The sequence below is a fragment of the Drosophila kikkawai genome, chromosome 2R, assembly GCF_030179895.1.
Source record: "Drosophila kikkawai strain 14028-0561.14 chromosome 2R, DkikHiC1v2, whole genome shotgun sequence".
NCBI lineage: Eukaryota > Metazoa > Arthropoda > Insecta > Diptera > Drosophilidae > Drosophila > Drosophila kikkawai.
This window is the reverse complement of record NC_091729.1, coordinates 21,588,623-21,615,976: the sequence shown is the minus strand read 5'-3', so window position 1 is coordinate 21,615,976 and position 27,354 is coordinate 21,588,623. Positions and strand designations below refer to the sequence as shown.

Here is a 27,354-nt window from a genome sequence, read left to right as displayed (position 1 = left end):
TAGAAATATCGATAAGTGGGCTGTAATTGGTCGCAACGCGGGCCAAATAAAATTTTTTTAAAACTTATCATAGGAATTGTACAAAAAAAAAATGAAAAACATAAATTATAATACATTTGGAACTTTAGCCTTTACAGGTTTTTGGGACGCACTTTATACAGGAACAGCAAATACCCCAGTTCAGTTTAATAAGTCATCCTTTCGTATTTTTGTTAATCTAATAGCGTTTATTAATGCTTGGACCCCATAACGTCCTATTAAAACAAGAGTGTGGTTACTTTTCAAACATATCTTTTAATACAAAATAATTGCACAATCAATCATTGAAAATGGTTAGCAACTTGTGGTTGCCGGCAACTATTTCGATTGTTTCCGTGTAAAGTGTGTAATATGCGTTCACTGTGTAAAAAGGTGTTTAATATTTCCTCTCGTCGTACTTAATTAAAGCCTTTCAAAGTATTTTACCAAGCGTTTTCAGCATATTACAACAGAACTTATAAAATTAAAATAACGATTACGTGTGTTCTTAATTACAGAGCTAAGACCCAATGGCAAGTTACAACTAAATCGTAGTCAAAAAATTTACAATCTGCATTTTAAGTGAATCCACGGATGTTAAACAAACTACGCCTAAGTCTAGGATCGCTGTTTATTCCATCGCATTTTGTTTGTACACTGCTGAGAATTGGGCGCGAAGTGGATCGTGGATCATCGATCTCGAGGTCAAACTAAGCATATAAAGATGTATATATGTATGTTGTCTACTTTTCGGGGTTAGTGAAGTATAATTACGCTTTATGGGTATGCGCCGTGGGGCTTTTTATGTCTAATATTAATCTGTAGTTTGACTTTAAGACTATTTTCTAAAGAAAGTGACCGCACACACGACCGCAAGCCTGTGTGGATGTGGGTGGCCGCACCCCCTCACTAATTTGCTCTCAAGACAGAACGCTCTCCAGTTGGAGCAGCTGCAGCAGCTGCCGGTGACAGCCGCCCGGCAGTTAGTATTTGTTGTGCTGCGCCAGCAGCTGCATATCCGTCAGATACTTAATGATGTGCACCTTGGCCTCGGCCTTCTGCCGCACGCCCAGCGTGTTGAGCATGTCCGTGACGACCATGCCGAACGACTGGTCCTCGGCGCTGACCGCCTGGGAGACATTGTTCTGGAAAATCTTAATGGTGTTAAGCATGTTGTCACTGTGTTCTTCCTCGCTGCGTTCGCGCTTAAGCGGCGGCTCGTAGAAATATGGCTTTTGGTCCTTTCCCACAGCAGTAGCCAGCTGAGCGTCACCGGTGACAGTGATTTCTGTAAGATATAGGAAATACCATTTAGTAAAAAAAACAGCATGTCTATATGAAAATGTTCCTAACCGTGAGGATGAGTCAATGCCTGGGCCGAGGTCGTGGCGCTCCCGTTAAACGGTTGCGCGAAGATGTCCACAACGGTCTGCTGTTGTGCCTGTTGCTGCTGCGAAGGATCTGCCACTTGGTTGGCATTCTGACTACCATTGGCGCACTTGCCAAGCAAGGACTCTCTGTACTGGCGAATGGAGTCCACAAGAAATTGCATTTGCTTAAAGTAGCGCCATCTCGATTCCTGGCAGAGTTTCATCTCGCGGGCGAACTTGTCGCGCAAGCTCTTCCAACGCTTTGTACATTTTTGTTCTGAAAATAAAGAGAAATACCATGTTTATAATTTAAATTAAATAATTCATTTATCGAATATCAATATATGATTTTTTATAGTGTAGAAAACTATACTATCTTCTCCGTCTAATTATGATACCCAGGAAGGGTAAGGGCTAGTAGAGATAACTTGGATTACAAGTTTTCAACGCAGAATTTGATTCATCCGAAAGAAGATGATTAGATTGCATACATCGTAATCGGTTTATAAAGCCACCCATGGCTTAGGTTGTTGTAAACCTATCCCGGAGCCCCTGTCGGAAAGCATCAAATCAAAACAAACCTATCCACTTGCGCCAGCAGCTGTTTGCCACTGTTGACAGAAGCAGAGGCGGCGGCAGAAGGCGCAAGCAGCAGATTCCTAGCGTCAGCAGAGACGTTGACGTGATGGTGACGCCGACGACTGGTTACTGCCGACTTCGACTGCCCTCCACCCGCTGTCAAAAGAAAGACGGAAACCTGTGGCATTTTCCGTTTGGTCGTCTTTGCAGCAACTTTAATTTCGAGCCACCGTCTTGCATAATCAAAACCCGAACAAGGTGCAGCATATGTATAGACGAAAATGTAGGGTTCGATCAACGCCCGGCAAGGGGTGGGAATGTGCGGTGAATTCGGTTGTATACCCCATGAAAAAGAAACGAAAGCTGCCTGGTCGGTCTCTACATACATATGCATGTCTGATGTGTGTGTACGAATGGTGGTGTGTGTGAGTGAGTGAGCTGTCGGCCGACGCAGAGTTGTAGGAGCAGCGCAGTGTACGAAAATAAACGCTGGCGCAAGCAGAATGGCGTGAGTGCGAGCGAGACAACTACTGCGACGCGACAGCAAAGTACAGCAACTTCAAAAATATCGACTGAGCACACTGCCACTGAGGACTTCGCTCGACAGAGAAAGCAGGAGCGAAATCGCAGCGCCCGAAACGGGGCGACTATATTGGGAAAGACATTAAAAAATTTAGTTAAAAATCAAAAACTATGTACATTATAACTATTTTTCTTAGCTTTTTGTATAAATTCCAATGACATACTAAAGGGTCTACTTTAAATATTATTAGGGAATAGACCAGATACAGATCTGACGGCAACAAGATGAATGAATATTATGAACGATATTTACAATTAAATTGTTGTATTATCTGAATTTTTGAAATCTAAAGGTTGTCCAGTTATAAGCTCCTTCGATTTTCACTTTTACTTGATTCTTTCGACTGTAAGTCCACCCTGTGATACACCCTCGGCCCAATTGAGTGCGCCCCTGCACTTTCCCAACCATCAGCCAGCTACTGCGCCGCGTCGCCGTTCACTTTTGCGTCGTTTTCTGTACACTTGCTGCCTCTGCCTCTGCCACCGCCTCCGCCACGGCCTCAGTCTCGGCCACTGCCGTCGTCGACTCTCTGGCCCCCTTTACAGAATTAATCAATTGGCTGTTGTTGGGGCACGGACAGCCCGTAGCCAAAACCAGACGAATTTCACTTACCAGGCACACCGAGCGTTTCGGCGATTTGTTTCCAGGTCTGGGCCTTGCGCACGAAGTGCTTATAATTGTAGTGGGATCTATCGTATATCACTGGGTTCAGCTTGACAGCCTCAATGAGATTTAGATCAAACTGCTGCTCAATGTTGGCGTCGAGCTTATCCATCTCTATGGCTGCCGTAAGGGTATGCACTGCAGACAAAACGAGAAACGGGATTTACGTTACCGAAACGGGACAAGCTGGGGCGACAGCTCCGTTAGCCGACACTCACTTTGTTTCTTTCGTTTGCTAATTGTTGTTAAGTATTTGGCGCGAACGCACTGTTTGTTTTTATTTTGATTGGGTTTCTTCTGCGAGGAAGGAACGTCGACGTTTTAATTTTATTTCTCTGTCGCGTCTCTGCCAACGGTACGTCCCAGCTCAGTCGCGTCTCTGCCAATGATAGAGCTGGGAAACTATCGATGGTACTATCGAGGTATCGACTTTTTCCTTTTTTTGAGCCACCATCGATAGTTTTTTATCACTATCGATAGTACGGGACTATTTTTATATCTCTGCTTTGTTGCTAAAATTTAGTAAGAAAAATGCAAACAAATATATATATATATATATATTTTTTTTTTATAATAAAAATGTATTCTAAATTAACTTAAATTGGAGTTGGCGGTGAAAAATATTAACTGAATTTCAAAAGAAAGGGTGCGTCTACGCCACGTCTTCAGAGTCTAAGCGTATGTTTAGCAATGGTAATACAATTTTATTTGTGCAAAGTTGCTTGGATAGAATATTTATGTTAATTACTTAGTCAAAACATATGGCATAATTTTTAAACTCTTGAATAGTATTATAATTCTATTTGAAATTGCTATAACTTTAATTTGCAAAAAGAATCGTAAAAAAACGATACTATCGATAGTATCGAATTTTCGTTTTCAAATCATCGAAAATATCGAATGGTGCCACTATCGATAGTTTCCCAGCTCTAGCCAATGAAGCGACGGATCTGATGCATTAGACAACACTGTAAGAGCTGCCAACTCGTGCCAAAAAATGGACAAATGCGTAAAGCTAAATACACAAATATATAAAGTTCTACGAGAACGGCGTTTCTTGATACTGTACAGCTAGCTTATTTCAGCAGTAGCCGAATACGTCAGAAGGAAAATACAGCTCAATTGAACTATAAAACATAGGCATTAGCCAACACTGCTTGGCAGTTGATAGTTATCGATATCAACGATAGTAGTGTTGATTTGATGAATTTTCGCACAATTTGGCAATTTTCCCCACTAGATAATCAAATGGCTTATATGGTAAATTGTAGAATAACGTGCTGCGGGAATTATAGCGATTTTCCATTTTACTTAATTTTAAGCCAATTAAAAAAATTTTTAATAAATTTTTCGCTAGATTTATGAAATAAAACTTTTTGGCTTTTTCTAGATTTACCGAAGAGTTGGCAGCTCTGGTTCCATGTGCGATTTCTTTGTTGTTGTAATTGGGACCAAATTATGGACGAATTGGCGGCGCAACGCAACTGGACCGATGAAGAGCGCCTGGAGCTGGCAGCGAAGCTGGATGCCGAGTTGGATGCCTTTATCGATGGCCTGGAGAAGAAGCGCTACGAGGAGGGATGGCCAGAAGACCGATGGCAGGAGGAGATGGACAAGCACCCGTTCTTCATGAAGCGGGCGCCCCAGCCGGGGGACGATGTGCACCCCATGTTCGAGGGCCTGCAGAAGCTCAAGTACGATCCAGAGGAGAATACCCGGGACGAGTTGGCTCTTAATTACAAGGAGGACGGAAACTTCTACATGAAGCACAAGAAATTCCGCATGGCGGTTTGCAGCTTCACCGAGGGTATCAAGTCCAAGACGGAGAACCCGGATGTGCTGGCCGTGCTGTACAACAATCGCTCGGCAGCTCATTACTTCATAAAGAACTACAGATCTGCGTTGAGCGATGCGCAGCGCGCCCTCTTCTTCAAGCCTGACTATACCAAGGCGCGCTGGCGAGCGGCACAGTGTGCTCACGAGCTGGACAAGTTTGACTTGTGCTCTCAGATGTGCGAGGAGCTGCTCGAGGTGGATGTTGACCACAAAGAGGCTAAGACGCTGCTGCACAAAAACAAAATGAAAAAGGTGAGTATTTTGCAAGCAAACTCTTGCTGAATTTATAACTCTATTCCAATCACCTTCAGTTGGAGACAGAGCGCAACCAACGCAAGGAAGCTGCCGAAGCCAAGCGTCGCCTGAGTCGGTATCACAGGCTCCGCGATGCCATCGAACAGCGTGAGATTAAGTTTGATGATCAAAAGGCCGGAGGGAAAAATGCCACCATTAGCGAGGAGTTGCTGCGCCCCAAATTCCTGCCGCTTGAAGATCACCCTGTGCACCTAGACGAGGACGGCACAACTCTGGTGTGGCCAGCTGCCTTCTCCTACCCGGAGTTCCTGTTTAGCGACTTTCAGCAACAGCTCCCGGAGACGGCAACCATGCAGGATTGCCTGGCGACGTTATTCGCCGAACCCCTTCCCTGCGACAAAACGAACAGCTACCGACCGGGCAATGTGCATGTGTATTACGAGAACCGAAAAGTGGGCTGTGTCCACAAGATCGTCGTGGAGAAACAACTGAACGAGATCGTGGCAGAGAAGGGATTCTTTGTTTCCGGTGGAGCCCTGCTCTTCTATGTGGTGCCCAAGGACTCGCGAGTGGAACAGGAATTTATCCACCAACAGAGAAGACCAATGGTCTACAGTTGAGATGACTTAAGGAAAATAAATGAAATAACTATAATAATCAGATGATTCGGTTGGTTATACATTTTATTCGGTTTGCGGCAATTTTTTTATTAAGCTTACATCTTAGTCACGGTACAATTGAGCTTTGGTTACGCTAGATTGAAGCAGTTTTATGTTAGGATTAACTAAATCTTTGATATGTTATATGCAAAGCTTGAAAGCGTAGTTTCAGTTTAGGGATTATTCGATTCGGTATATATTCCTTTGTAGAATTACAACTAAATTTAGATTAATTTTAACAACGAGGCGCCTAAATAACTCAACAATATATAGTAGTTTTGTATAATTCGTATAAAAGCGTTTCTGTAAAATTTCCATAATTGAGCGCGGTCTTAAGTGTAAATCGTACATGCGTTCACAACAGTAATACTGGAGGCTTCCTCGATGGGGGAGCCTCAGATATGATTCGTTACTATTTCCAATGAGCAAAATCAACCTAAGACTAAGTGCATCGTCGTGGGTAAAAGCGTATTAAATACATGAATAACATATTAATATTAAGCTGATGACACATCAACTGAAGTCAAAACAAACATTAAGGTGGTGGGTACACACATCGATCACACACAGTCACAAGAGGCCAGAAAACAAAATATTAAGCGATAGTTGTAAGGAGCTTTGGGGGATATTACTGCTGCGGCGACGGAGGATTCCTCTGCAGGACATTGTTCAGTCTAATTTTCAGTGGCGAAAAGTCAATTTTCTTAAATCTTGGCAGCGAAGCAAACTTCTTGGTGCTGGACCCCGCCGGCGGCTGCAGTTCGTTGGACGTGGCCACCGACTGTGTCATCGGCTGTGGATCGGCATCGGCTGCCAGTGCCTTGCCCTTACTGGGGGACAGTAGTGTGGCGTACTTCTGCAAGAGCTTGGTGGCCGCCTGTTCGGCTGCATGGTAGCGATTCTCCAGCTTCGGCGGCGGTTCGATAATCCCTGTCGGACGCCTTGACTTGGTCCGACCAGCATCATCCGTCTCGTGAGTCTCCTGGCCGTCGTCGAACTTGAAGTCAATGTTCTTCAGTATGGTGAGGTGCAGAAGCTCCTCCTCTACTCCTCCCTCGTTGTTATTGGTTTGGTGGGTATGGTTGCTCTGGCGCTGAACAGAATGGTTAACGGCATACACGCCCTCGGAGATTTTGTGTGCGGCAGCAGTCTTTTTGGTTGAGATTCTCGACTTGGATAATGATCCTGCTGATGATGATGATGATGAGCTGGTGGTGGTGACCCTCTGACGCTGTTCGATGATCTGGTGGGGCGACGAAATGTACAGGTTCTCCTTTCTGTCACGCCTTAACTTTGAGGCGCTGCTTACCAAGTGCCTTACATTCGGAGGACTGCGTCTCTTAGACTTTAGGGTATCGCAGCTGTTTGGATAGTAGGAGGGTATCTTGTCGTCCACGCTAATTATAGACTTTCTCGGAGTCTGGTAATAGTCCTCCTCCTCCTCCTGCTGCAGTTGACTGGAGGAGCTTGTCTTCTCCCTGTGGCTGGCTTTCTGTGGCAAAGCTGGAGCCAAGGGAGATTCGGTGGGTGTGCTAGTACTCAGGCCAAAGCAGAGCGGTTGGGCTTCTAGCTCCTGGGCGGCTTTGACAGCTAATAGGTTCTCGTATAAATGTTCCGCAAATCCAGCTGCAGCCGTCGTTCCAACGGTGCTATTCAAGGAACTGCCATGCATGGCTTCGTAAATGTCGCTCTCGTTGGCCGCCTGCGCCACCAGCGTCTTTGCGGCGGGTTGGTCCTCTGTATTGCAACTGCTGGTGGAGGAGCAGTAGGAGCCTGTGGAGTAGCCGGACGAAGTCGAAGCGGTGCTACCGCCTGGTTGCAGTGGTACCTCCTTATCCGCCTTAAAAATAATGGGCGCCATCACGCAGTAGCCGGTGAGATCGTCTACCAGAATCTTGTTCTTTTTTAAAAGATTGCCTGGCTCTGGCACAGCTCCATGGGATCCAATAAGATTGATGGTGGACGTGTTGCACGCTGAAAAGTTAAAGTTGTGCGGCAGTTGCTCGGAAACATTTAAGCTCTCTAGGGAGCCCGTATTCCCGCCTTGTTGGAGCAGCTGCTTTGAGATCTGGGCCACAAGCTGGTTCCGAGAGATTGGTTCAATGACCGAGTCATCCAGACTTATGTTCAGCTCCAGGCTCGACTCGTGGTTTTGGCCGCCAAGATCATCACCGAAGGTGTCCAAAAAGTTTAGTTTCGAAAGATCGGGACTGGAGAAGCTGTTGCGCTGAGACTTACTAAGCTGGGAGCTGCGCTTGAGCGAGAGTGGTGGTAGCGCTGTCTCCGATGGTGAAGGGACGTTGTCGTTGCAGGGCTGCTCAGTCTGATCTTGGGGCTGGCCATGCTCGCTGGCGCTGTCGGAGCGCTTTTGACGTGCACCTCCGAACAGATTATCCAACATTGTCTTGTACTTCTTTTTCTTGGCCAGCTCCGACTCCGGATTGGTACTGCACCGCGGAATCTCGCCCAGCTGAGCACACTCAAAGGTGTTAATGCGCTTGCGATGCGGTTGCACAGGCAGCGGGGGCGGTGACGGCGTCTCCATTACCGATGGCTTCATTTCCTCGTAAACGCCCGAAGCGATCGAGACGCGTGAGATGCGGCTACCGTCAAAGATCTCTTCATAGATTTGCGAAACCCGCGTAGAGAAATTGCTGCCGTCTAGAGTAGTTTCAGGCAAATTGGGCAGAGGACCCAATCCTCTGGGGCCCCTGCTCAGGCGGCGCTGTTCGAGAAAGATCTGCCGGTACAGCTCCAGGTTCTTGATAGACTTTCGCATCCACTTCATGTGCCTTCGGCAAGAAGTCTCAGTCTCCAGGGCAAAGTAGATGAAGCAGTCACGACGATTCTGGGTCCAGAACAGCCCATATGAGTGCTGCATTGTGCGCGAGGTGGCCAGGCTGAGGCTGACCCCAGGAACGTTGACCGAAATGCTCAGTGGCGGATGCTTGGCGGACGGATGCGAACCGGTAGTTTCCGTCGCCTCCACCGATGCCTGGAAGCTGAGGCGCAGGAAGCAGGGCACACATTTAATGGCCTCAATTTTAACTTGGCATCGGGTCCATGTCTTGTATCTCAGCGCCACTGGGCGCTTGTCGTGTGTATCCAGCTTCACGTCCATGCACATGGAAATCTCGTTGAGGTCCATCCTGCGTGACGACGGCAGATCGGGTGGGTGAACAAGGATGTGCACAAGTGAAAAATAAAAAAATATTAAGGACTTTTCCGGTTTTGACTGAATTACATGTCTTTTTTTTTGTGGGTGGAGCTCTTATCGGCTATTCTCTTATCGCCATATTTATCCTTCGTGTCCTCGTGCCGTGACCAGAGTTGCCACCTTTCGAAAATACAGAAATACTGGGATAGGGTATATTTTGAAGAACATGTAAACAAAATATAACGATACTTTTAATTTTACAGAAATGAACATTAAAAAATAAACATTTTATACCAATTTATTAATTTAGATTTTTATTACATTTCTTAACTTATATTACGATGTATATTTATGTTAATAAGAACTAAATGAATATTATTTATAGAAGAAAGGCTTAGATATTCGTTGCCGAGTGACTAATTAAGTCAAGTAGTTGTAAAAGGAATAAACAGAAATCTTTGCCACAAGGACAATTTTACTATTCATGATGATAAAATATGTTATTATTCACTTATTAAAAGGGTATTAAGTATTAAATTGCACTTAAAATTGCAGCACTGCTCGTGTCAAACAGAATCATAAGGGTTGTGAAAATATATAAAAAATATCGTGTCAATGATATAGAATTATAAGAAATATTATTTATTCTAATTACAAAAATATCGACATCTATATATATATATCGATATATCTAAGAAACTGCCATCCCTGAAAGCGAACAGTGTTGGACAGCAGCACGCGGCTTCGCATTTTTTGGCGGCCATTACAACGAGAGAAAACGCGCCGACTTTAGTCCACAAATTAATGCGTAAACAAACGACAAAGGACAAATAACACACGCGCTGTCGCTTAAACACCTATAAAGAGCCCAAGGAACAGCACTGAAGATGTCCGCGAGCGCTGCCAGAGTCTACATCCAAGTCGAGAGCGAGGCCGAGCAGCAGGAGCACCTAAAGCAACAACGCAAGACTTTGAAGCCCCTGCAGGGCAACGTTAACGACAAGGAGAACCGAACCTCCATCGTGGATCAGCTGAGCCGTCTTAAGGCCGGCGTTCAGGTCACGCCAAAGTATGGGAAGCGCAAATGCGTAGATTCAACCACAGCGCCATCGCCATCGACGACAAAGGACGCAGACACACAAACGGAGCCAGAGCCGACGACGCGTCGAGATGTCGATAAGCCCATCACAGCGGAGGATCTAACCAGCGAGAGCGAGCCCGGTGAAAACTATTACAAGCTGTTAGCGGAGCAGCGGCGACTGGCATTGGAGGACTCGCTAACCGAGAACCGGCATCTGCACGAGCGCATCGAGGGACTGGAGGAGGAGATGGACACAATGCGCCAGGAACTAGATGAGGCCAAGAATCTGGTGGAGGTGCTCAAGGAAATCTGCGACGAGGACAACAGTGAGGTGGAAGAGGAGGCTACAGGAGGCGACCAAGAGTGAAAGTAGCTATTACGCTGCATACGTTTTGTTAGCTTAAGATTTTACTTTAGTCTTAGTTAAATATGTTTCCCCTTAATTTATCCCATTTACGCCAGCTAACACTAAAACGGACTGGTCTCAATGTACTCCAGCAATATATTTACTTGTTACCAAAACGCCAGCTATATTATGTTCCCAATAAAGTTGATGCAGTAAGCTCACCTTTTTTGTAATTTGTTTATTGGCTACTAGGAGAGGTGGTTTTTAACTGCTATTTAAGCCAGTCCGTGATGATTTCCTCACTGTGGAAATTGTCCACATCGAACTGAAATGGCAGATACGAAAACAAGTTTAAAATTGACACTAGAAATAACTTAATATGCGGTGAAATCAACCCACTTCAACGGCCACCTCTTCGTATGTGGGCACGGATCCCACGACATCTACAGCGTTTACCACAGCGTTAATGTATGCTGCATCAGCCTCGGCGGCTGCTATGAGCACCGCTGTCTCGGAGTCTACTACGGTAGGAAGGACATCCTCTAGGGCGGTCGACGAGTTCTCCTCCTGCTGTATGACTTCCTCTGTCAGGCCGTGAGCCGTCTTCATATGCATTCGCAGGGCAAACATACGTGCATACTCTGCTCCACAGGAACTGCACCAGAATTTCCCAGCTGAAGGTTGGCTCTTGGTAGAAGCCTGTACGCCTTTTCCATTTCCTTTACTCTTCTCGTCTTCATGCGTTTGCATGTGAATTCTTACGGCGTACATTGACGAGAAGGGGCGGTTGCATACAACACACTGGTATGGCTTGGTGTGGGTATTCTTATGGGCATATAGTTGGACCGAGGTGCGGAAGGATTTTGAGCATACGTCGCAGGCAAACTGGCGCTCTGTGCTGTGTATACGCAGGTGGTGAGAGTACACCTGGTGGGACTTGAACCTGAAATTTAAAATAACAATTATAAAGTAGTTTGACTTGGACTAGTTTTATTTTGATATTCCAAACCCACCGCTTATTGCATACCGTGCAGACATATGGCCGTATGTTTGTATGCGTCCGTAAATGGAGAGTGAGCGAGTACGAGACACGGAAGGTCTTGCCGCACACCTCGCAAGAGTATGGCTTCTCGCCCGTGTGCACCCGTTCGTGCTTAACCTTTTCATAAGGGCGAGAGAACACACGCTCGCAGTACTGGCAGGGAAAGCCCGGCTTCTCCTTATCGCCAGCAGTGCTGCGGTGTTCGGGCATTCTTGTGGCTTCCAAGTCGCGCGGCTTCTGGTGAATCTTGAGGTGCATGTCATAGTCTATTGAGTTAAAGAATTGCCTGTTACAAACGCCACACATGAACTCTTTGGCGGTCTCCTGGTGCATTTGCTTGTGCACCGTGAGGAGGTTTTCGTCGAAACTGAAGGAGTACAAACAAACAAATTGCTGAATTGAGAAGGCTTTATAGGATTTATGAGATTCTAAATACCTCTTGTTGCAGATCTCGCAGTAAAACTGATCCAGCTTACTGTACTGCTGGTGGGCGCCCACGGGAAGGGCGTCTTGAATGCTCTTGGGAGCCACCTTTTCATGAATGCGCATATGGAACTTAAGAAACTTGGCAGAACTAAAAACTGTGTTGCATATTTCACAGCTAATGACAGATGATTGTGAACTACCCTTGGAGTCTGTCCTAGCTGCCACGCTGGGCAACTTCCGACGTGTCGGTGGTTTAGCTGTGCCGGCGGGAATCTCGTCTGCATGCTGTATAGAGCCACCGCCGGTGTCTGCCTGCGGACAAACATGGTCCTCTGCACTGCTCCTGTTTTCGAAAATGCTGTGGCAGTCATAGCAAAAGTAACGATCTGAATGGGTGGGGTCAGTCTCGTTCTCGTCTGCTTTAATGGGGTCATCTACCACCTCCCAGAGCGGAACGTCAGCCTCGTGGATCTCCTCTTCATTATCCTCCTCGGCTAAACTTGCTGGAACCTCGGTCTGTTCCTCTGAAATGAACTCCTCTACAAACTCAAGCTCTTTCTTGATCCCACCGACACAACAACCAGATTGGTGACTGTGGTCCTTGGCGTAGGACTCATTGTCTCCGTAAATGTTCCCGCAGCTCTCGCAGTAAAAAAGGGGCGACTGGGTTGTTCCACAAAGTCCGTCCTCCACATGGATGTTGGGCTGAATCTCCTCGGGCTCGTTGTGCGCTGTAAAAAGAAGGTTGTTGTGTATCTATCCTAGTCCTTTATGTTGGATACTGAACACTAACTTGACATGGCATTACGTTATTAAAGACAGACTAGTAAGGCCTCCAATTCTTGACATTTTTTGGTAAATGAAAATACACGATGGGTATTGTTTTTATTTACGCCTGGGTCTTTACCAACACATGTCTAGTCACTGCCTTTTTCCGCTGTACAACACTGTCAACAGATGATAAGACATCGATAAGCAATCGAAAAATCGATATCAATTGAAAGACAACTATTTCACATATCTGGCAACCTTCTCTGGCGGCAAGCTCAAATCGAATGATTAAAATGCACACTTTATTGCGCTTGGTACTAGGATTAGCATTGTGTGTGTGTATGTACAAAAAGAAGAAACAGATAACAATATTATATGCGTAAAACAATATCAACTACGGACTACTTATACGGCTCGGGTGCCACAGGAGCAGGAATGATTCGAAGTTTTCACTGACTAAATCGTACACGTAACGTATAACAGCAATTGCAATGCGGTCCGGGGGACTAACGGAATATCATCGAATATAGTTGACAGCCGATACGCTTGCATACGTTGGACACCATGTAGGCGCTCGCCGAAATGGTCACGAAAAGCGTCAGCCAGCCAAGGAACGTGAACTCGCCCACTCGCGGCCGGATGTGCTGCGACAGGCCCAGCCAACCGCCGTTGTCTATCAGCCAATAAACAAGATCATCCTCGATTATCTCAGCCAGGCCGTTAATCAGGCACTGCAGATAGTCAAAGTGGCCCTGGCGTACACAGTCGATGGCAAAGCCACCGCAGACGGCAAAGATCGAGATTATCTTGCCCCAAGTGATGCTCGAACGGAATAGGTCCTTGGCCACTAGGTTGAGCAGCATTGGTGCCATGTCGCTGTCCTCCAGCTCACCGAACGGTGCTCTCGAAAGCTGTCTGGATATGTTTGTGTACACACGAGGATGCATGCGCTCCAGTTCTTCGCCCATCTAAGGAGTTACAATTATTTTAGTAAAAGGTATAAAAGTGGGAAACTACTTACGCTGTTCAGCGCGGGGAAGACCTCATATACGACGTGTGAAGAGCCAGTATCCAGGATGTTTCGCAGCCGCTGAGTCACCTTCCGGTTAAGGACTCCAGCCCTCCGCAAACGGGCTCTGATGTACTGTCCACATAGGCATTTGCCCTGCAAAGAAAAGTTCAATCGAAATTAAATTATTGCCTTGTTGCGTTGATTGGTCTATCAGCGCGCCACCACATCAATTGATTGCCTCAAAATATCCGGTGAGTGTCGGCGGCCCTGGAACACTTATTTACGTATCGTTGAAACGTTTTACAGGAGAATTTCGTGGACACCTGTGCAATATCATTCGCACCTCTTACAGAGTCTGTCGACTGCAGCCTTTGTAGAGAGTACCCAGAGCGATCATAAACAATGACATGCGTTCTAAACAAATAAGTATAAACGATCGGAACATGCTACACAGATAGACTGCAGAGTTAAGAGTAATTGAAAGAAAATCCTGCCTCTTCTTGGGGCTTAGTTCTATCGATTTTTATTGAGCAGTTCAACGTTTCGGCAATTATCTTCTTAGGTACCAATATCACATAAAGAGATCTCGAACCCATGGCAAATCGCTGACCTTGCGGCTCGTGGCTTGACAATTCTATTGGAAGGTACTCCGAACCCGTTTAGCCTCCCATCAAATTTATCACCGGGTTTTTTGTTTATGTGATTGTAAAATACATATGTGGCTATGGCGCTCCATTTGTTAACATTGGACAGACCAAAGTAACATAAAAATCACCACATTGGGTTCGATGAATTCATCATTTTAGCCTGTAGGGAATAATCTTGTGTGTATGGGGGGCAATTTATTTTTGGAATACTTGTTTATTTGCTGTTTTTTTTTCTGTGGAAACTGAATTTATCAAAGTGGCCAACAAAAAATAAAAAAAAAACAGGCATCCGCAATGCGCTTACTAAAATTCTTCAACAAATTATCAGGCGAATGTAAGCAACTACAAAGCAATATATATATATTAAATAAACACTTTACATTTCGCTCACCTACGGCGGGAAGTTAAGTAAATATTTTACATAGCAAAATGAAGAAATCCGTGCGGGCATTCGAGCTTTTTATCGGGCCGAAGATAAACGAATGACCGAAACAAAAAATATTTGCCTTATCAATTAAATTAAGACAGTCACGACGACCCACTGATGTACATATATCAATAGATATAGATATATCAATCGTCCTTGTTAACAGACGACTCAAAATGGAAGTTTCGCAAACATTTTTGCAATGCAAACATAGGAATCGAGGTTTTCTCTGTTTGCGGATCTGTCTTCTATTTTGTTGTGTTCGCCGTAGTTTAAAAAATATCTTCACAAAATATGGCTATTTATTTGAACAGCTTTTTTTTGTTCAGTTTGTTGATCGTTTTTTGGCATCTGAACCGAAGATTTTGAAGGGAGACTAAAGTTTTCAAATAATAATTAGGCTGTTACATTTTTCCATTTGTACTTAACGAAATTTTAAATAGTAAATTTATAACTGCAACATTGATTTTTCTCCATTAAATTAGTTCTCGTTTTTTATTTGAATATATTTTAAATTATTAATTTCAAGGAACATTTATGAAAGTTTATGTAATTTTTTAGGTTTCCCAAAAGCTTATAAATGGGATCTTGATCAAAATTAATCAACAAAATCAACATTTCAAAATGTAGCTTGTTGTCAAACAGCTGTTATATTCGTTTTCGTTATAACTTGTTTATTCAGAATACTTGAATTAGCTAACAAGTACACTTTTTATTTACAAATTAAGAATTTTTGATAATAGATAGACACATAAATACGCGATTAAGACCATCGGTACTCTCTTACATGTTTTAATATTTTAAATAAAAAAAAAATTGTGATACTTCAAAAAGAAAGGAATTTACACTAGGTTTCCCCTTTTAAAGGCATATTTGCACATTATAAATATAGCAGTTTTTATAGTGAAAACGATGAAGCTATGTAAAACAGTTTACCTGATTGATAATCTCCATTTTGTACTCCTGGTAGTTGGTCATGGTGCGTGTACTGCTAGCGAGGGATGATGTGGAGGCGGCCCTTGTCATGGGTGACAAGCCCAGGGCGGCGCCACCGGCGGGAAGGGAGCGCCCATTAGTGGTCCCACCGCGGAGCGCCTTCCAGTCGCTGGAAGCCGTAGCGATCGTGCCACGCCGGTTTGCGGTGTAGATCTCATGGTCCAGCGAAGAGGACTTGAACTTGGCTGATAGCTTCGGTGCCGGACCGGGCGGGCTGGTGGTGGGGGCCATGGTCGCCGAGGGCATCAGGGGCAGAAATGCTTGGCTGCCCCGCTTTTGTTGGTGCTTCTGCTTTTGTTGTAGGCCCTGCCCTCCGTCCCCTCGCTCATGTGTGTGTTGTGTAATTTTGAAAGCGCAGCCTTGCATGCACTATGCACTGGGATCGGATCACCTCCACAGCTCGCTTTCCGCTTTTTTGGAGGCGGTCGGGATTGGATTGTGTTCTGATAAAATGGGCAAAACAAAATAAAAGTCGCTCTCGATCGGGGGGAGCAGAGCGCAGAGCAGAGCGGAGCACAAACACGAACGAGACGCACAAAGGAAAACCACTAAAACTTGTTGCTGCTGCTGCTGCTGCCTTTGCTTTCTTTTTCGCTCCGCTGTGCGCGCCTGTTTGCTCGATTTGTCGCTTTTCGCCTCACATCACTTTGAACCTTTAACCGAGAGTCTTGGGGCTTGGGGCTTGGAGCAAGTGGGAAAACGATTGATCGCCACTGTCCGGTTCTTCCGTCCCGTTCTTCGTTCTTCCAGCTCTCGTTCTCCGATCTCCGATATTTTTCGGTATTTTCTCCTTGGTCACTCTGAACTTACATTTTACATGCATGGGGTCGAATTCTCGTTTTTGGGGTCGAATTCTCATGTAGAATGTAAAAAGTATAGCAAAATATCAATATATCGATATCGTGAAATTTGTTTGCCCAAATATCGAAATCGCGATATATTTGCTTGATATTTTTCGGTATTTTCTCCTTGGTCACTCTGGTTCGCTCGTCTTCGTTCTGAACTGGTTCGTGGGATCAGTTCGTCGGATGGAACCACCGATAATCTATTAATAAATTAGGTTTATCGATATGTGATCGTTCCCGACTACCACCACTAGCTAAATGCTGATTTTGAAAAGCTCAAAATGTGAGCCCGCTAAAAAAACAGCAGCCAAATCTTTGAATTTTGCATTAGGCCAGACAAAGTGCGCGGCGAAGACGAAAAACTGTGCAGTAGGATTTACATAGCTTTCTTTTAATTTTAAAATTAGTTTTATAAAATAAAACCTAAGGTCTAAGATAATAAAAAGGTCAATATCTTGAAGTAGATAAAAATAATTAATTAATTCTCTATTGATTTTATGTCAGCTATGTCCGCTGTCTTTAAAGTTTTATTGAATTATTTTAAAAACTCAAAGAGAAACTCACATAACAAATCGATTCGACTGTTGATATTGATCAATAATATATGTATTAGTATATAAACATATTTTATAGGGTCGTAAAAAAAATATATTTATATATATTTAGTAAGATTTTACCCACTGACAAAAACAAATATTATTTTAACTATAAATTTTTTTCTAATCTTTAATTGATCAAGATAATTTCTTTAGATCGTTTCGATTGCAGCTATAAAACAATGTTTTCCGATTTAAACTCACATATGTACAAACATATATGTACATATGTATATTAATACGTATAATACCTTTAAAAGAGATAAGACAATCTGGAAAGATTCAATAAGTTTATAGCACGAGTTTCAGATTTAAAAGACCAGTCCGCGTAGCAACTGGCAGGCAAGCGGTCATGTCTCATGTATTTCCTTCAGTAATAAATAAATTAGTTATAATACATAGTCTAAGGCAGGACATAGATTTAAAAGTAAATTTAAAGAAAACAAAAGAGGAAAATGCTTTTTTGATAAGCCTTGTAAAATCCAGCTAAGTCTTAAACATATCTAATAATTTCAGAATATTCACTAGATTTCTGGAAACCTCCTGAGTGTCTAGAAATATATTCACAACAGTTTCAAATAAATTCGCTTATAGTAAATATTTAATGTCTTAGTTCCATACGTAGTGGAAAATAACAAGCTATAATATTATCTGTAGAATGATCAAGGCGGGGCCCTTGGCTCGGGGCGTCAAGTGTGAGCACTCCAGCACACAACTAAGCATAATCTTAATTAACATCAAGGAGCTGTCAGAGCAGGAATATATGGGATTCGCTTTCCACTTGAGAGTAGGCCTAGGCGCAATCATTATCACTATCTGAGCAATACATAGCAACATACTTTGCTTGGCTTCCTCATACCCATCTCAGAACATTCGAGGGTCTTCGCTGGGGTCTGTTTACATTGTATGAATTGAATGAATTACAATTACACTTCCCTATCTCGGATGAGACAATCCGCACACAAATACATTTCCGAATACTCTGTGCCACTGGTGTGTCAGCTGATAATTAATAAATATAAAATAACTCAAATAGGCTGTTAAACTGAATTGACACAGTGACTCCGGGGCATAAGGGGTATAATTCTAGGGAAAATATTAACTAATTGTGTGGGTTATCAAGTATACTTTTCTCCCAACCCATAATCGCTTTCTATGCGTAATGATCAGCAGCCAGATGTTCGAATCCTACAGTGAAACTTGACTAACTTGAACGTTTAAAACAAATATTTAGAAACTTCCTCGAAAATTTCTTACTTATCTCTGAAAGAGTATAGGTTGCATTATGTTTAAACATATTTACTATGAAGGCAAATTATACTCTTAATTGTGTCAGTGGATCAGCTTATATGTTAATTAATATTTAAATACATTGAGTTTTTAATATTATGTGTCTGAAATTTCAATCCAGTCGCTTACAGAACTGCCGACGCTCTGTTATATCACTGACAACCGCAAGTGATAAGTGCCTCGGATTAAGATGAAGTCGCCCTGTGAAAGCCCCTGCCCCCTAAAAACAATATTTACGAGTATATGTACATATCCGGGAATCAACTTATCAGTCTCACCGAGCTTGCCGAGTGTAGGGCACATCGCAACGCCTTTCCCGGTCTATATCAGCGGGAGCACGAGCCCCCCGGCAGTTAGTCGTTGGTCAGTCGCCAAGGCGGAGCGACGTGTTTTTGGAAATAATTAGAGCTCAGAAGTCAGACCCCTTGGGAAATATACAAATACAAATTATGAAGACTTTGAAGGACCAGAAGCGCAGGGTTTGCGTGATAGGAGGTAACCTGATAAAGCTGATGTCTATGGTTATTAAATTCAAATGCTTATTCTAGCTGGCACCGCCGGTCTCTGTGCCCTGAAGAACTCCCTGGAGGCGGGCTTGGATGCAGTGGCGTATGAGCGAGGAACTGAGATCGGGGGTACTTGGATCTTCTCAGACAAAATGCCTAAAGACGAGTACGATGAAGTGCACAGCAGCATGTACGAGGGACTGCGGTAAGTGTGGAAAGAATATTAGAAAAACAGTTTAGTGACATTGCTCCACTTCAGCACCAATCTGCCCAAAGAGGTCATGGGCTATCCCGACTACTCCTATCCCGATGACATTGATGAGTCCTTTATCACTGCTCAACAGGTGTTGAACTTTCTGCGATCCTATGCCAAGCACTTTAAGCTGGAACCCCACATCAAGCTTCAGCACGAGGTGATAAGAGTGCGTCCTCGATTGGACGATTGGGAGGTGGGTAACGACGTCACATTACGTATTTCCGAACCAGTTTTGATTGTGTCTCAACCTTTGCGACTTGTTGTTGGGCTTACACAATGTTGCTGGCATAATATAATAATTACGATTGACATTGGGTCTTCCTAAATCCACTTTCAGGTCTATGTGTGGGACCACAGCACGGATACCTGCGATCCAGTCTACTACGACTTTGTCTACGTCTGTAATGGCCACTATACGGAACCCGACTTGCCGCAGATCGAGGGATTGGAGCTGTACAGGGGCAAGAAGATGCACAGCCATTTGTATCGCAAAGCAGATACGTTTAAAGGTAAGATAAGCATTTAGTACTCCGCATCTGCATCCTAGAGCATTCTGATCGCGCCTGGCCCACAAATCGGACTTATCAAGCCCGCCGTCTGGCCATAGTCTCACTCTTGATTCCCCCATAAATAAATGGAGCCCTCTCGGAAGCAGAAGCAGATAGCACTGTTGACTGCCCGACCGAGTGACATAATAATAATAATAATAAGTGTTGGTGGGCCTGTGCCAATTCTGAATGCACGTGTTTTTGTAGTGATTGCGGGGACTGATCAAATGTGGAATTTATGCAATTAATAGGAAATATCACGTCCTTTGGAAACAGAATATCAAGAGAGCTACAGAAATTACTATTGTTTCCTGCAAAAAATTCTTTCGAAATATAAAAAAAAAATTTATTTACACTAAAAACATTTAAGTTTTTGGATAGACGTTTTCAAAATAGTTTTACACATCGATTTATCAAGAATTTTTGAATATTATATTATTATAAAAATATAATTAACCATATATGAAGCCCGAAAGGCTTATGTGAGCTTTCCAAACAAAAAATATTTAGCTAGTTGAGGGGTATACCAACTTCCGCTTCACGAAATTATTCTCCTTTCCCCTATCAATTTAAATTAATTAAATAAATATTATTTACCACCTTTCTCAATGTAGACGAAAGTGTCTTAATCATCGGTGCTGGACCCAGCGGCATGGATATATGTAATCACATTCGCACGGCCGCCAAGAAGGTGTTCCTGAGCCATCACCTGTCCACAACGCCCAACACAGCCTTCATGGGCAATGTGTCACAAAAACCGGATGTGGAGCGCTTTACGCCAAATGGGGCGGTATTCAAGGACGGTAGCGAGGAGAGCTTCGGTCACGTGCTGTTCTGCACCGGCTACAAGTACACATTTCCCTGCCTCAGCACTGACGTTGGCATCCAGGTTATCGACAACTTTGTCCAACCGCTGTGGAAGCACTGCATCAACATCAATCACCCCACAATGGCCTTCATTGGGCTGCCCTTCAACGTTATCCCCACCCATATCTTCGACATGCAGGTTCGCTTCACAGTCAAGTTCTTTACGGGCGAGCGCCAGTTTCCTTCTCGCGAGGAGATGATCGCCGAGCTGGAGCAGGAGATAGGAGAGCGTTGGGGCTGTGGTGTCCACAATCGCAAAAAAGCACATCAAATGGGCGAACGACAGGTAAATGTCAACTATAAAATCCAAGATTCTTTGCCCTGAACACTCTATTTCATTTCAGTTTGTTTACTACAATGAACTGGCCAGGATAGCAGGCATCGAGAACATCAAACCTGTCATTCATAAGCTGATGAAAGACTGTGGCAAAAAATACATTTTCGAGCTAGACTCCTACAGAAGCAACAAATACACGATCGTAGACAATGAAAATTTCCTGAAGAATGGAAAAGCTATTGTATGATTTGACCAAAGTCGTTCCCACATAATTCACTTAATGCACGTGTGTTAGTCGAATCCTAAGAGCCCATGGTGCCACTAAATAAGTCATCAAACTGTTAAATACCATATACTCCCTAAGAAATGTTTAATGCCGTAGAATAAGAATTAATCAAATTAATTTTCAATGTTAAATAAATAAAAAAAAAAATGAAGCTGAAATGAGAATAGTGGTTGCTTAGCAAACAGCTCCCTTAATCTGTTCTAAACAGGCCTCTTTTTAATAAAAATGTGGGGCAAAATTGAAAGTCAAAACCCCACACCATAATTTAAGATACTACATACATCAAAAATGACAAATACCAGATTTACAAATTTAGTTTTCACATTTTAATAGTGTCGTTATTACAAGCCGCTTCTTTAGTTAATCTGCAAAGGTAATACACAAAATACAGTAAAGCAGCTGCTGCTCCTACTGACTCAGCTCGTACATAATATGTGAGAGCACTCCGCTGGCCTCAACGTTGCTTAGTGCTATATTGGCCAAGTGGGGCTCGTAGCGCTTTAGGCTCCGTTTGGCCGTTGACGAGTAGGTGACCAGATTCCGCAGAATTAAAGCCGCTGTCAAGCGTATGCTCTTGGTGACCGGCCCCTCGTTTTCATCCATCAGCTCCTTGGAGTTGGTGTAATCCGTGGTGTGTCGGTTCATGGCCTGCATTGCGGCGCTGCCCACAACTGGAGGCGCAGTGGTGGCGGCGGGCGCCGCTGTTGAAGCACCCACAGGACCGCTTCCCGGCAGCACTCGCTGGGCATGACCCTCATTCCGCACTATGGTCACGGGCGGCTGAGCGGGGGCCACATTATGAATGCCCGTGGTAAGGCGGCGCTGCACTCCGGCTCGCAAATTCTCCGGTGTCAAGTGGCGGTCAATCAAATGCGTCATCAGTGAGTACCGTTTGCGGGCTCTATTGTCGCAGAATGTGGGTCCACTGCCCCACTGGCAGTAGATGTCGGCGTCCGAGTCCAGATGGTCCGGACAGTGTACGTTGCACACGTGGTACTTGAGCTCGTTCAGAGATTTGAACTTTCTACGCGGACAGTTGCGCCAATCGCAAATGTACAACCAGTTGACGTCTACGGGCACTGCGGCAGGTGTGGTGCTAGTGCCACTGGGAGCAGGTGAGGCAGCGTAGACGCTCTGACTGACCACCACAGCGCCGCTGCTGCTGGTGGTTGTAGGAGCTGTGGTGACCACAACACTCGATGTAACTGACGGCTGATCTGCTACCTTGGATTCGCTGGTGGTTGTTGTTGTTGTTGCCACAACTGATTTAGCAGCTGCCGATTCACCGCTGGTAGTAGCCGTTGTTACCACCACAGTCTGGGTGACTGTTGAGGGCTTCATGGGCGGTGGCAAAGTCTTCTTGGCCAGGACGGAAGTAGTGCCTGGCAGAGTACCTGGAGCTGAAACGGTGGTAACCGCTTTAGGTTTCGCTGCCTCTGAGATCTGAAATATCCAAATGTTTTAGGTAAACAAAATCGGGAGCTTTAAAGTAAAGGAAAAACTTACTGTAGGCATTGTGATCTTTTGCTGAATGATCGATGGATGGTGTTGTTGCTGTTGTTGCTGCTGCTGCTGCTCTAGCAAGACAGTCCTTATGTGCTGCTGCTGTTGCTGCTGAAGGGTCACGCCCCCAACAGTGCCTGCTGTGGTGGTAATGGGCGGCGGCTGTGTGGTAATGATCGTCTGCGAGTTGAGCTGGCTTTGCTGTAGGGGAGCCGCTGTAGCCGGTGTCTGGGTGATGAGCGTGGTCTCCTTCATTCCGCCTCCCAGAATGAGCTGCCTCTTCTCGCCAACTGAGGTGGAGGAGCCTGGTGTAGAAGGGCCGGAGATGATGTGCTGCTGAATGATAGACTGGTGTTGCTGCAGCTGGGGAATGGGCACAGCAGCGCCCGCTTTAGTGGCCACCAAGCGCTGCTGCGGCTGTGGCTGCGGCTGATGAAGCTTGATAGTGGCAGGGATTTGATTGAGCTGCGACAGCAATGAAGGCGACATTTGTCCGGCCGCGCCCAAGGCTGGAACGGGACGTTGAGGTGCTATAAAGATCTGCTGCTGCTGGGGCGTTGCATTACGTGGAGCTGACTGCGGAGCAGTAGTGGTGGTAACCAAAACCTGCTGCCCCTGGGCCGTTGTCATGATCATCTTCTGCGTGCCCGCCACATTGGCAGCCGACACGCCTCCACCAGGTTGCTGAAGAATTATAATGGTTTTAGTCTGCTGCTGCGGGGTTTGCGTCACCAGCAGCGTGGGCGGATTGGACTGATTAGCGGGCGGAATAGCTGGCTGAGTTTGCTGCGCCACCAAGTAAGTTTGTCCCTGCTGATTGGTGGCCAGAACATACTGAGTCTGCGGCGCCGGCGTAACATGCTCTATTGTGCTCTTGGGCTGCAAGATCACTGGAACGGTCTGCAGACCCTGATCCGTCTTGATAGTGGCCGTAGTGGCCAGTTTCAGTTGCGGCGGTGGGCCAGGAGAGGCAACTGTGCTGCTGGAGGGGAATACCAGCTGACGCTGTGTTGGCTGCACTTTCGCCGGAATAAGCTGGAGCTGTTGCTGTTGCGACGATTGCTGGGCTTGCTCCTGATTGGGCTTGGTCAGCGGTGGAACATCGTCCAAGTCCTCGTCTTCCAGTATGGAGGCCGCCAAGTCTGCATACAAATTGGCCGCATTCTTTGAGGGTGTCACCTGCGGCTCATCCTTGCCGGCGGAAGAGCTGGAGCTCGAGCTGCCGCCGTCCAAGGCCAGGCGCTTGTTTTGCTCCTCGTCAATGGTCAATTTTCGTTTGGCTGCCGCCGCAGCTGCTGCAATGATCAGGGTGCGTCCACTGGCATCTTTGCTCACCACATTCGCCCCACTCAGTGGTGCTAGCGGCGGGGGAGCCGAGTCCGTAATGGGTTTTTTTTGTTCCATGGCCATCTGGGGATGCAGCGGCTTGATGGTAGTCTGGCCCACCTTTACCGGCGTGTGCTGCATGAGTGGGTTATTCACAAAGGCGCTAATGGCAGTCGAGGTGACCTTGATGGGTTGGGTGCTCGAATTTGTTGACGAAGGTGCCGTAGTGGCCACCAGAGCTGGCGGTTGTGGCGACTGTGCCTGCGCCTTTTGCTTCTGTTGACGCTCGGTGACCTTGTTGGCCAAGAGACTCTTGATCAGCGAAGAGCTTGGAGGCGGCGTGACAGCCGAAGGCGGAAGTTGACCAGTTGTTGGTGCTTCTTCAGGCGCCACTTCTGCCGCAGTAGTTTCGCTTGGCTGCGGCTTGGGCAGGACAGGAGTCTCCTTCTTCTGAATGGCCGGCTTTTGCTGCATGATCAGCGGCTGAGCTCGCATTCGAATGCCAACGTAGTATGTGCCGGGCAACTCGGTACCGTCCAGCTGTCGGACAATTACCGGTCCCACCGTCTGATTGAAGATGAGCCGCACGAGTCGGGGAAACTGCATGTGATTCACCACGGAGAGCTTACCCGCCTTTTGGCAGTGCGACAAATAGATTCTGTATAGCTCCGCCTGTTCCACGCGCAGCTCGTGGCCCATGCCTGCCCCCCGCTCGTAGGTGGCTCCCAGCCAGGCCAAAGCATACTGCTCATCCTCGTGGGTGAAGCTTGGACCTGCTGAAGGCAAACTCGGCAGAGACACGGTGGCCGCAATTGGGGGCAGCTGAACCTGCGGCAGGCTGGGCACCGGCAGCTGAACCTGGGGCAGACTAGGCATCGGTAGACTGGGAATCGTTGGAACCGATGGCAAAGCAGGTGCAGCTACTGCCTGCTCCCCTCCCTGGGGCAAGAGCACTTGTGTCTGGGCGGCCGTTGGTGTGGGCAAGGCGACTGGCGGTTTAATGGCCACCTGCAGCGATGGTGGCAGCGTTGTGAGAGATGCTGCAGCCGCCGCGGGATTGGCTTGCATGGCCGGCATATTTGTCTGGGCCAGCGAGGCTATCATATTGCCCGGTACTACCTCCACCACCCGCATGAGTATGCAACCGTCTGCGCCGTAGGTCTGCGCCTCCACGGTGATCAGAGCCACCAGCTGATCCAGCAGACCTCGCACTTGCATTAGCATCGAACACGGTCGCGCTCCCAGGGAACTCAGCGCGTAAACGGCCTCCAGAGTAAAAATGAGCAGCATCACATCCGTCAGCGAAAGCAGAAGCATAGCCCGTTGGTAAAAATCCAAGCCCAGGCAGCGGTTGATGTGCTGGGAGTTTCCCTCGCGGCCGCACAGCTTGTAAAGTATCTCCAGGCAGCTGATGATCACCGCCCGGTCGTTGGAGTCGACTCCCTCGCAAAGGGTGGCCAGCAGATTCCGCGACAGCTCGTCCGTAGTGGGATCCTGCAGCTCAAACTGGTGGGCAAGGTTGCCGGCTGTCTCCAGAGCTTGAATGTGGATGTTACCTGGCGGAAGGAGAAGCAATGTTTTAGTATAAATTAATAATTTTCTTAATTAATAGGATAGGAAAACACTTACTCCATCGCACGTTGGCGCCCATGACCAAATAACGCCACAATGTGCGATTTGATGCGAGAAGTGCGTGATTCTCCTGATGGAAACTGAGGGTTCGCACAAGTTGGACAATCTGTAGAACACGCTGGCCCATCCGTTCATCGGTGCCGTTGCTGCGCCTTAGGTTAAGGAAATCCAACTCATCGCAGGCCGCCAGCAGCTCGCTACGAGCGGCCGTGTTCTCCCTATCCTCCTTGCTGATCAGACCATTATCCAGCCAGGCCTGCTCGTCAGTGTATAGCTCCAGGATCTGTGGTCTGTCGTGCAGCAGGTCGCGCCAAAAGCTGAGCTGTGAGTGGTGCCGCACCTCCGCGTAGCTGTGCTGAAACAGTTGGCGCATGGTGAAATCCGCATAGACGCCCAGGTGGGCCAACAGCACATCCAGCAGCTTGGGACACTCGGTTAGCTGGAGCGTGTGGCGCACTTCGTTCGCCATAAGCGTGCACACATTTATGGCAAAGTCCTGCTCGTTGGGCAGCGGTGAGAGCAGAGATAGCAGCAGCTTCTCGTAGCTGCTGTGTCGGTGAAGCTGTGTGGACATCTTATATTGCCGTCGACGCTCAACGTTTACAGAATGCTGGCGCTGATTGTAGGCCATGGGCACCGCCGGCAGCGTCGAGTGCATTGAGCCAAAGATGCTGCCAAGACCACCGCCGCCACCGCCTCCGCCGCCGCCAGCCAAAGCCCGCGATCGGGAGCGTCCACCGCCCATTTCTGCGTTCTCAATGGCCGCCTCCAAAGCCTCCATCTTGTCTGGATCTTCACCAAAGAAATTCAGGCGCTCGTACTTGTCCAGATAGCGTCTATATATGTGTTTGATGCCCGCCGTGCCATTGACGCACCGCTCCCGCAGAGTCTCCATAGCACTGTATACCTCGTCCCACTCGTCCCGCATGTTCACCTTGTTGAAGCCACCGCGCTCGGTGACCTCGGTGTACAGCTTGTACAGGTCCACGTGCTTGCCACTGATCTTGGCCGCCTGGGTCAGCGGGGTGCTGTGGAATAGACCAAATAGAGACCAAGTGAGCCAAAGACCTTAACCCTGGTATTTAACACTCACCCGCGCCGTTCGTGAAACTGCTGCAGGTCTCGCCAGAACTCCTCGGGAGCCGAAATCGGTTTCTCTTCAGCCTTCTCCGGAGTAAACGGCATATTCAGCTGGAGCTGCTGGCCCTGGTTTCTGGCGCGCAAGGGAGTAGTTGGGGCCATTGCCAGTCCCTTGCCCGGCGTCTGCTGCTCACCAAGGCCGACTGCAGTGTTGATGTTGTTCGAGGCGGCGGGCAGCGACTGCAGTAACACCCGCACGTTGTCGATGGTAGAGGCGCTCATGGTCAGATCAGTATCTTTTGCGGAAGGAAGACTTAACTTAGGACATGCCACGGTATTTAACAAGCTTAAAAAATTCAACAAAAAATTACAACGCGACGCGGACGCGCTATTGCAGAGTTGCTTTCGCGAGTAGGGTTGTCAACATATCGCGATGGTATTTATATACCGAACAGAGTAATGGTGCGTTTCCAC

General features: G+C 46.4%; 8 protein-coding genes across 9 annotated transcripts; 3 read left to right on the top strand and 5 right to left on the bottom strand.

Annotated features, from left to right (window-relative positions):
• Positions 1–274: 274 nt before the first annotated feature.
• On the bottom strand, positions 275–3,606 carry Adf1 (Adh transcription factor 1). Of its 2 annotated transcripts, XM_017169364.3 has the most exons (4): positions 3,432–3,605; positions 3,163–3,351; positions 1,372–1,665; positions 275–1,306 (listed from the first exon to the last, which is right to left on the bottom strand). In XM_017169364.3, coding segments are annotated over exons 1-4 (789 nt in total). In that variant the 5' UTR covers positions 3,433–3,605; the 3' UTR covers positions 275–1,001. The 2 variants fall into 2 exon arrangements, with proteins under 2 accessions (XP_017024853.1, XP_017024855.1); XM_017169366.3 differs by having other exon boundaries at positions 3,163–3,606.
• A 1,013-nt stretch (positions 3,607–4,619) lies between these two features.
• Dpit47 (DNA polymerase interacting tpr containing protein of 47kD) lies at positions 4,620–5,966 on the top strand. The gene is made up of 2 exons (XM_017169312.3): positions 4,620–5,301; positions 5,361–5,966. The coding sequence occupies exons 1-2, from the start codon at positions 4,672–4,674 to the stop codon at positions 5,922–5,924; spliced, it is 1,194 nt and encodes a 397-aa protein (XP_017024801.1). The 5' UTR covers positions 4,620–4,671; the 3' UTR covers positions 5,925–5,966.
• A 3-nt stretch (positions 5,967–5,969) lies between these two features.
• sced (scrambled) lies at positions 5,970–9,292 on the bottom strand. The gene has a single exon (XM_017169311.3). It carries the CDS (start codon positions 9,109–9,111, stop codon positions 6,592–6,594), a length of 2,520 nt encoding a protein of 839 aa, XP_017024800.1. The 5' UTR covers positions 9,112–9,292; the 3' UTR covers positions 5,970–6,591.
• Positions 9,293–9,838: 546 nt separating this feature from the next.
• geminin (geminin DNA replication inhibitor) lies at positions 9,839–10,768 on the top strand. Its single transcript, XM_017169427.2, has one exon. It carries the CDS (start codon positions 10,008–10,010, stop codon positions 10,566–10,568), a length of 561 nt encoding a protein of 186 aa, XP_017024916.1. The 5' UTR covers positions 9,839–10,007; the 3' UTR covers positions 10,569–10,768.
• On the bottom strand, positions 10,686–12,962 carry Opbp (Optix-binding protein). Its single transcript, XM_017169425.2, has 5 exons — positions 12,809–12,962; positions 12,026–12,746; positions 11,561–11,956; positions 10,947–11,490; positions 10,686–10,872 (listed from the first exon to the last, which is right to left on the bottom strand). Exons 1-5 carry the CDS (start codon positions 12,813–12,815, stop codon positions 10,819–10,821), a joined length of 1,722 nt encoding a protein of 573 aa, XP_017024914.1. The 5' UTR covers positions 12,816–12,962; the 3' UTR covers positions 10,686–10,818.
• A 71-nt stretch (positions 12,963–13,033) lies between these two features.
• On the bottom strand, positions 13,034–16,618 carry Debcl (Death executioner Bcl-2). The gene is made up of 3 exons (XM_017169449.3): positions 15,809–16,618; positions 13,808–13,951; positions 13,034–13,754 (listed from the first exon to the last, which is right to left on the bottom strand). The coding sequence occupies exons 1-3, from the start codon at positions 16,232–16,234 to the stop codon at positions 13,293–13,295; spliced, it is 1,032 nt and encodes a 343-aa protein (XP_017024938.1). The 5' UTR covers positions 16,235–16,618; the 3' UTR covers positions 13,034–13,292.
• Positions 16,619–18,960: 2,342 nt separating this feature from the next.
• Fmo-2 (Flavin-containing monooxygenase 2) lies at positions 18,961–21,497 on the top strand. The gene is made up of 6 exons (XM_017169161.3): positions 18,961–19,094; positions 19,148–19,310; positions 19,365–19,554; positions 19,699–19,870; positions 20,524–21,062; positions 21,121–21,497. Exons 1-6 carry the CDS (start codon positions 19,049–19,051, stop codon positions 21,298–21,300), a joined length of 1,290 nt encoding a protein of 429 aa, XP_017024650.1. The 5' UTR covers positions 18,961–19,048; the 3' UTR covers positions 21,301–21,497.
• A 151-nt stretch (positions 21,498–21,648) lies between these two features.
• On the bottom strand, positions 21,649–27,310 carry Bap170 (Brahma associated protein 170kD). The gene is made up of 4 exons (XM_017169160.3): positions 26,894–27,310; positions 25,798–26,828; positions 22,846–25,724; positions 21,649–22,782 (listed from the first exon to the last, which is right to left on the bottom strand). Exons 1-4 carry the CDS (start codon positions 27,160–27,162, stop codon positions 21,748–21,750), a joined length of 5,214 nt encoding a protein of 1,737 aa, XP_017024649.1. The 5' UTR covers positions 27,163–27,310; the 3' UTR covers positions 21,649–21,747.
• Between the last annotated feature and the right edge of the window lie 44 nt (positions 27,311–27,354).